The 9580-nt window shown below is 43.5% G+C and overlaps 1 protein-coding gene across 1 annotated transcript in view; it reads right to left on the bottom strand.

The window, feature by feature from the left end:
• Positions 1-1052: 1052 nt before the first annotated feature.
• LOC147035469 (tubulin beta-4B chain-like) overlaps positions 1053-9580 on the bottom strand; it is a 35677-nt gene continuing 27149 nt past the window's right edge. The window contains exons 3-7 of the mRNA XM_085899035.1: positions 9006-9116; positions 8761-8876; positions 6442-6570; positions 1961-2563; positions 1053-1701 (exon numbers count right to left, since the gene is read on the bottom strand). Coding sequence (XP_085755161.1) covers positions 1489-1701; positions 1961-2563; positions 6442-6570; positions 8761-8876; positions 9006-9116 — 1172 coding nt within the window. The 3' untranslated portion in view covers positions 1053-1488. The remainder of the gene's footprint in view (positions 1702-1960; positions 2564-6441; positions 6571-8760; positions 8877-9005; positions 9117-9580) is intronic.

Here is a 9580-nt window from a genome sequence, read left to right as displayed (position 1 = left end):
ATATTGCATGCAGGCTACTGTATATAGCATATCTCAAAACGTTATGGACGGTTTATGACAAAACTTGGTGGACGAGTTGGTTCGGTGACAAGAACAAGCAGATTAGGTTTCGACAAGAACAGCCTATCAGTGGGATACAAAACGTAAACTGTTCTAGCGGAGGTATGCGCTGTACCAAGTGCAGTTCTCGTTTCATCTGTAATCTAATTGGAACATCCTATTTCATCTTGGAGTGTTCACCACACTGTAATGGAAAGGTTTTGTCATTTTGTCTTCTCCTCCCTCCCCCACCAAGATGTCCTCAAACAATACCATTCGTCTGATGTTTTGAATAGAAAAACAGGCTCTTTGCATAAATATTGTGCTTTCAAATCTTACTGTTTAGACAATAGTCATTTTGCGAGCACGAGTGCGTCATGGTTTTACTCTTACCTTCACTTCTTGGGTTAACTCTCACCTTCTCTGTTTATCATTACATCACGCTTTGTGCCTTTCCTCTTACGATGCGTTTGCTGAGTTTACTCTGAAGTCACGCCTCCTCGGTATACTCTTATCTTGTCCAGGTCCAACAGAGGGAGCATCAAGAGGAGGAACATTTAGTGCTGTGCACATCTTGATAAAACATGGGAAAGGGTTAACAAAAAAGAAGTCCTTTTCCACCTTTTGCTTCCTTCTGTCTTTTCTCACCACACCTGTTTTTGTGTACCTACTAAACAGATGTCCCCAAAGAAAGACTATGCGGATAGATTGGACATGATGTTCAAAACGTCTTCCACTTTTGCCAACCTAAAGCTCGGGTTAGTGCTTTACCTGGTATCAAGGCAACTTGGAGACGATTTATATTATCTAAGGCTGTTGGAAAAGCTTGGACAGAACGCAGGAAAAGAACCTGAGAAAACATCAATGTACGTTCACACACAAGGTATGCACATTTGTCACAGTCAATCCATTTTCAACCTTGGATAACATTACATCACCTGCGACACAAGGGTCCATTTTGATGCTACGACACAGGATAGAATCAAACATTGCATGATCAAAAAGGCCAAAAATGCAATAAAAATGCCTTTATTTAAGTAATGTTCGAGCACATCGATACACACAAGGCAACACCAAAAACCAATCACAAAGACCACCACAGACGTCATCAGTGGGTGACAAACACAGTGGTGAAACCATACAAGACTCATCACCATCCATCGCACCTTATACTCGAGGAACTAAATAAACAATGCACTTCCTCACTGTTACCCAAAAGGACCATCTATTTATTATGTAGGCTTGAACCAGGGAGGAGGGGAAAAGGTCAACAATTCTACGATATTTAAGTATACAATAAATAGATGGCCCCAAACTTGTAAGAATGTTTCAACAAGCCCTTAAAAGTGAGTGTCAAAAGGTATCAAATCATGCAGTTTAAACAACTTCCTCACCAACTATAAAGCCCTGCAAACGGTGTTCCAACACCCTCAAAAAAAAGGTCGTCAATTACTGCACATCATCTTCAACATCCTCCTCAAAATCACCCTCATCCTCAGCTGTGGCTTCCTGGTACTGCTGGTACTCGGACACGAGGTCGTTCATGTTGCTCTCGGCCTCGGTGAACTCCATCTCGTCCATACCTTCACCCGTGTACCAGTGAAGAAAGGCCTTCCGACGAAACATGGCCGTAAACTGCTCCGATATACGCTTGAAGAGCTCCTGCATAACGCGGCATAGACAGACGGGTTATTAGATGACGGCGAATGGATAGTAGATAACAGAACATAGGCAGCCAAATTATTAGATGATGGGGAGCATAGACAGGTTATTACAAGGACCTGTGTCAACTGAACCAGCATTTACAAAGGATTGCGGGAGGAAAAGGTGGAAAAGAAACAACCATAAAACATGCATATCATCTCATGAAAACTGAAACGGCAAGTTGAACAAAGGCTTGTCCACTTTGAACTGTGCAAACCTGTATGGCAGTGGAATTCCCGATAAAGGTGGAGGACATCTTTAAGCCACGTGGAGGAATATCACAAACGGCGGTCTTCACGTTGTTCGGGATCCACTCCACGAAGTAACTGCTGTTCTTGTTCTGCACATTCAACATTTGCTCGTCCACCTCCTTCATCGACATACGGCCACGGAAGATGGCAGCCACGGTGAGATAGCGACCGTGTCGCGGGTCGCAGGCTGCCATCATGTTCTTGGCATCAAACATCTGCTGCGTGAGCTCAGGCACAGTAAGTGCACGGTACTGTTGGCTGCCACGAGACGTGAGTGGAGCGAACCCTGGCATGAAGAAGTGCAGTCGAGGGAATGGGACCATATTTACGGCCAATTTTCGCAGGTCGGCGTTGAGCTGGCCAGGGAAACGCAAACAGGTTGTTACACCACTCATAGTGGCTGACACCAAGTGGTTGAGGTCTCCGTACGTGGGCGTCGTCAACTTGAGAGTACGGAAGCATATGTCATACAGCGCCTCATTGTCGATGCAGTATGTTTCATCGGTGTTTTCAACGAGCTGATGGACCGAGAGTGTTGCGTTGTACGGCTCGACAACCGTGTCACTCACCTGGAAAAGGAAAACACAAAAGCGTCAAAATGAAAGGAAACCTTTACTCAATGCTGAACAGGTGACCGAGACGTTAATGGAAAATGACAAAATAAAACGCCAGCAATAAGTTATCTTCTTTGAGAAAGGAATTGGTGGATCAGTAGATCACTGCCAGGCCGAGTACAAGTACACCATCTACTGTCACAAATCCACGACTAAATTATCCAATTTCATTCGAAAACAGCTGAAAGATGGAGTTGTGTGCCTCAAAACAACCGCTGCATACTCAAGCAGAGGTTAGATGCAACACCCGAATTATGGTCACCGGCGTGTGTGGCCAAATATACGTGTGACCTTTTTGCATTGCCAAATACAGCAGTTTGCAACTAGCAATTTGAATAGAAAACACCCCACTCAGTTTAGAACAGGCCTCAGGCCTAGCATTTCGAACTTAAAAAGACCCAAAGCCATATTAGCAGTTAAAAATAAAATTACCCCCGTGTGGGGGTGACGGTCATCTCTATAATACCACAAGTTCTCAATGTTCAGTTCAGGTAACCGCGAAACAGTCCAAAACTAACCGTTTAGATTGAAATAGTTCACAGAGATACACTAGGATAATACTACTAATGACATAATTAATAAATATGTATTGTTCATTTAGTACCCGGATTAACACATCAGAATCACCAGTAAGTGCAATACGTGGTTTTCCGGTCCGTCCACTCTCTGGGGACATTTCACTTCCAGTTGTAGAAAAAAACGAAAAAATAGGCTTTGCTCTCGGAGATTATTCTTCACTGATTATAATGCAACTTTCAGAATGAAAATTGGTCAAGTATTTATTGAGATATTGAGGTTTGAAAAATCGTTAGAACGAGCAAATTCATTAATTATTAATTCCACAGAAGTTTCGTGACACTGCACAAAGTCACGTCAGGTATGAAAAAACATTTTGTTTGCCAGATTCATTAATTATTAATTCATTAATTATGGAATGTACTCATTGATATATTAATCAGAAAGCCCGAAGCATGTAGCATAATTTATCACTTATCCCCTCATCCGGGATCCGTGGCCTCGCCCCACAGCCTGCAGCCCTATGTCCGCCTGTGATTATGTTAGATATCGGCACGATCGAGAGGAGCCTGCGAATTATCCCTGCTGATGCACTGAATTGATGCAATCGTTCGGCCAGAATATTCGTTGTCAAGATGTTGCGTGATTAAATCACCAATACAGTCACTCGAATTTATACCGCCGACATACTTCTTAACAATCACCTTCACCCCAGAAACCACAGTCAATCTGAACCACGCTGGCCACTGCTCAGACGCTATGACTGGACGACTGCGCAGTTCTACTGCGCAGTTTGGTTAAAGATGACATGGCATTTTGGCGCGCGCGCACGAAATTATATTTTGAAAATAAATGCCGACGTTTACATTTCGGGTTTTGAAACTTTTGCACCTTCGGCGGAAAATGTATAAATACAAAAGGCTAAAAATGTGTTTTATATTCATATTTCATTTCTCCTTCCTTCCTTCTTTGCGAATCACATCGGCGTTTTTGGCCATCTTCCAGATCACATGACGATCAAACGGGAAAAAATTTTAAAAATCTGTCCAGTTAGATACAAGATAATATTTTTTTTACTATCATAATCAATAAACAGTTGCCGAATATCTTGTAAAATGGCAGACGAGATAGGTTTTGAAAATGGCGATTTTTATAACCTATGTGACCTCGTGACCTCGTCCCTGACCTTGAACCCGGACAAAAGTTATATCGTTGTGCAACACTCATCGACCACTACCCACATACTAAGTTTCATCAATATCGGAAAGAAAAATTGTTGACGGACGTACGGACGGACATTTGGTCTGGCTTTATTAGGTCATCTCGGTAGAGATGACCTAAAAATGGAAAAAAATATAACACAAGGCATCGATACAGATGCACGAACCAAACAGAAATCCCAAGTCAAATGATCGACTGGGAATTTGCTCAATAGCCGTTAAAACAGCCAGTGCAGAGACTGCTGCAGCCAAAAAAGCTAGGTCCAAGCCGTGCTCCGACGAGAGAGTAGTTTACAAAGGAAAACGGTGCTGCGATAATTTTTAGCTTGTCTACGACTACAGTCATGAACAGCTGTTAAAGCCGTAACTATGTCCTTCCTTCAGTCCATGAACATTTTTTTGTTTTTTCCTTATTCCTCCAAAGCAGCTCAAATGGATCGTTCTGAAACCCGGCACAATGATTCGAGATATCGATGAGCATGCAAAAAGGGAATTGGGTCATCATTTAAATTCCCATCCAGCTGGTGAAATAATTAGCTAATAAACTCTTCAACCAATTGACCTGAAATTTTATGAATTTGCATATTGGGTCACTAAATTGATTCACTAATTAAAAGCTAGAACCAGATTATTTTTCCCCCCTTTAAAGATAAAAGGTCAAGGGCCAAGGTTGCATAAAACTGTCAATTTTCATCCAACTGAAATTTGAGCAGGGTTTGCAGCATCTTGGGTCACTGAAGCCTATTGCTTTTGAGGTCAAAATGTCAAGGTCACCAAAAAATCATCAATTCTTTAGTTTCTTTTACCTGTTTGTCATATTTAGCATCAGGAAGCAGAAGAAGTCACAATACAAAGTGGATGGGCTTTGCATTTTAGATGCTTTTTAATTTAATTCAAATTGATCTTAATCATAATTTACTTTAACCTCTTAATATCATCAATACCCTTTTGCTTTGAGGAGCCCAAAGAAAGGGGAGGTGAGGACAGAGAGTTGGAGTGGGGGAAAGGAGGAAGGGGAGAGGGAGGGCAGTGGCAGAGAGGGGACAGTCCTTTTTCGCCACTTTAGACCCCTTAACACCCTATTCATCCTTTAGACCCCCAACTCTCGGAATGTACCCTTTGGACCTACAAACCACATCGACCCTTTAAACCTGAACGACTATTGGAACATACCCTTTAGACCCAATAAAGTATAGACCTTGTAAGATCCAAACTACTTTTGGAATGTACTCTTTAGACTCCCTTCGACCTCACAGACCTAGAGATGCCTTAAACCCCTATCAACCATTTTGACCTTTTAAAGATTCTTTGGACACATTCAACACTTTTTGACCCTATCTACCATTAGAATGTACCCCTTGGATCCCATATATACCTTTCAGACATTTACACCCCTTTATCGACATCATCCATAGACCCTTTCAACTCTTAAGACCATGGTACCTTTTACGGTCGAAAATAATTTGAAGGTCCTTTCACTGAACAAAAACTAATGGAGCGTTTTTCATCAACTCAGAACCCGCTCATCCTCCATAGCTTTCACTGCATGAATACAATTGTGTTATCAGGCCTTTCAGCCCCCCACAGGCACCAAACTTTCCATGGAATAAACTGAAATTAACTTTTATCACTTAATGCACCCCAACTACAACCCCCTCCATCGGGTGAAGAGCGTCTGTCCCACTTGGGACGATTCACTTGTGATACTCTCAATTTCCCCTTCACCACAACCAATCACCTCAAAAACATTGCGGCCTGACCTAGTTTATGAATATGCTAATCGCTGCAATCATTTTATTTCCCCGATACTTCATCTTCACAGAGTCTTCCTGCACTCTGGAAGGGCACAAATAATTGGCAAGAACAAAAATGGGAGTACAACAGAAGCTAATTGTTCAAACTCATTTGCATTTGTTTGCACTGTTTCACAGCTCTTGTATTTATATCATCAGTCACATCATGTTACACGGCCCTTGTGTTTGCATAATTACAGCACAAGTGCCAGTCCAGGGAGGCCACACTCAAGGAGCAAGATGCATATGGACTGTTCTTTGGAATAGTCAATAATTTAACTAAATGACAGGCCATGATACATACCTTTGGGGAAGGCACCACACTGAAGGTGTTCATGATGCGATCGGGGTACTCTTCGCGGATCTTGCTGATGAGCAACGTCCCCATCCCGGAGCCAGTGCCGCCACCCAGTGAATGAGTCAGCTGGAAACCCTGCCATTCAACACAACTCATTGTAACATTTTGTTGTCAAAACAAGCGCACCCAACTTGTGTGAATTATTCGTTCACTTGCCTTATCTGGCCAACACAAGGATGTGCTCACCAAATCAAACTACCCGACCCGCTTCTTTGTTCACAAAATATACTGTTACGGTTCTAGGAACGTATGCATACAACAGACAGTTATCCCGAGTTAGTTATGCCATTGGTATACGTGCAGATAGATCCCTTCCTTGTGTGTCGTGAGGAGACATGGGGGGATGTGCGTTACGATAGGCTTTTAATTAGGATTATAAATCATTTCTTCCCTTTTATTTTATTCCCTCTCTTATTGGAACCACAGCGAGACGAGTGCCTACCCAGAAACTGGTTTTCTGAGGCAGAATCCCGAGGATGGTTATCTGAGGTAGAATCGCGAGGATGGTTATCTGAGGCAGAATCTTGAGGATGGTTATGGTAGCTGCACCACCATCTACCTTCGCAGGCCCATACGCGCGGGCCTGACCGGGGTCTGGCCGAAACCCCGCCCAGAAAGGCGGACCACATGAAGGCCCGGTCCAATCGGGACGGACAATGATGTCGGCTTCGCCATGGCTCCACCCCCAAGCTCCGGGATCTATAAAATACGAAGCAATCCTCAAAGTAGAGTGGTATGGGATGCAGAGGAGTTCGTGGTTGGATTTGAGAGAAAAAAAAGGAAGGAGTTGGATTTGGAAGTGCAGAGGGCTTGGTTGGTTCATGTTCGGTGGGTTCGTTGGTTGGTTGGTTGGGAAGGTCGAAGGAGGTTGCGGTAGAAGGATTGGAAGTATGCAGTTGTTGAAGGGGTCGTTGTTACGGAGTGTCTGCCCACGTCTCACCTCGGCGGCCCGCCTGTTGTGCTGGTTCGCGCACACCCGACCTCGACCGGATCTATTGTCGCGTCCTGTCTGCTGCGCCGTTCCCACCTTGGACTCCGCGCTCTCCACTCAAGCTCCTCCATGGACCTGAACTCCGCACGGGCGGCTGTGGTCCGAACTGGACGACTGTTGTCAGGTTCCGCATCACAGAGCACTTCTTCCCCCCGAAATTCTCAGGTACCGAGAACTGTGACCTCAACTCCCTCCCTTCCTGGCTGCAAAAGGGTCCCCTTTTCTTTCCGTTGGGATTGTTTTGGCTGAGTGTGTGTCTGAGAGTGTGGCACCTGTCTTTTAAGTAAAATTGTACAAGATCGTTAATTATTGTAATTCTTGCTTTTATTATTCTCACGTAAGTCTGCTGTGTCCGCTTTGGTAAGTGCTGTATAATTATCACACTACATCTCTCATCTCCCCCCCTGTGTAACACACCCAATAAACCTTTTTATGTGCCACATGCTTTTCCTCACCTATTGTAAATAAATGATTGTAGAAATGTTCCCAGCTCGTCTTTGCCTTTTCCTCCATTGGTCCAGCATGGTTCGGATCTGAGTTTAGCCGGGTCTTTATTCCCGATAATCCGTTCCTTCTCGCCGGTACGTCCTAGGCATTTCTGCTCGGCTGCATCCAATCCGGAAATGTAGTTGGTAGAGTTGGTAGTTGATACTCTACCATAGTCGGTAGAGTGATCCGGTTCGGCAAGGCATACTGAGGGCGTGGTTCCCAGGGAGTTGAAACCGCGTGGTTAATTAGGTAACGGTTCGAGACAGGAGGACCCTACACCACGTGGTTGAGGTATTGGCGTCCACGGTCGGTTAAGCGATCGCCACGTCATGGAATTATCCATGAGCGACGGCCTACAATTCCGGGGAGTCTGGTGGGAATAGACGTAAATTCCCCCACCGAGTGGTCGTTCTCTCTACCGGACCCCGGCCCGCAACAATACTTTGCTTGCATTTTACAGGTTCAGCCTTAATATAAAGTACTGGAACAGGCATAAACAACTGTTGCGATTCATTTTAAGGCTCCAAATCAATGAACGAATGATAGGATTCCCGACATGTTGAGCCACCATGGAGGCGAAAGAATAATCTCACTCTGGTGGACATTTTGATTCGCAAAGCGTGTGCAAAAAATGTTCCGAGGCTCGAATGAAAACCTAAACTGCTCGACTCCTTTCCACAACCTCGTTGCAAGACCATGAAAGGTATAAACAAACGCACAAGGGAATCATCAAATCCTCAAACACACAGCGTCACTAAATCAAATCAAATGCACAGGGATCTCACCTGCAAGCAGTCACAACTTTCACTTTCCTTGCGCACAACGTCCAGTACAGAGTCGACAAGCTCTGCACCTTCCGTGTAATGACCCTTAGCCCAGTTATTTCCAGCACCACTCTGGCCTGAAACACAGAGCATCCTCAGGTGTAAATATGGAAATATAATTAGCTCCTAAACACAGGCCAAGGTACATGAAAGTCTCAAAAACAAACACATTGCGATGGAACATGGAAGGAGACGGAGCAGCTCACCAAACACAAAGTTATCTGGTCTGAATATTTGCCCAAATGGACCAGAGCGTACGGAATCCATGGTTCCCGGCTCGAGATCCACCAAGACGGCACGCGGAACATACTTGTTTGCTGCGCACATACACACACACACCAAAAAGTGTAACCTGCATGCTTCCAAGGGAATCAAACAATTACTACCACTGCTCATGAAAGGCTTCCAATCGGCAAAAACAGCAACACGGCAGACACATTATTGAATATTCCAGTCAGGTGATCATGAATATAAATAAAACAAAAAAACATTAATTAAAGGTACAGTTTGGACAAATTTTAAAGTTGAAGCCCATTATTCCATTATCCCTTAAATTTGTGGTACACAGGGATTTAAAAGAATGTAACCCCACCCAGTGAACGGGCAAGGTCATCCTGTATGTATGTAATATATATATATATATATATATATATATATATATATATGTATATGTATATATATATATATATATATATATATGTATATGTATATATATATATGTATATATATATATATATATATATATATATATACACATACATACATACACACACACGCACAC

This window comes from Eptatretus burgeri, chromosome 1 (assembly GCF_056783735.1).
Source record: "Eptatretus burgeri isolate ZD-2024b chromosome 1, Ebu_testis_v1, whole genome shotgun sequence".
In the NCBI taxonomy this organism is placed as follows: Eukaryota; Metazoa; Chordata; class Myxini; order Myxiniformes; family Myxinidae; genus Eptatretus; species Eptatretus burgeri.
This window is presented reverse-complemented; position numbering and strand designations above follow the sequence as displayed.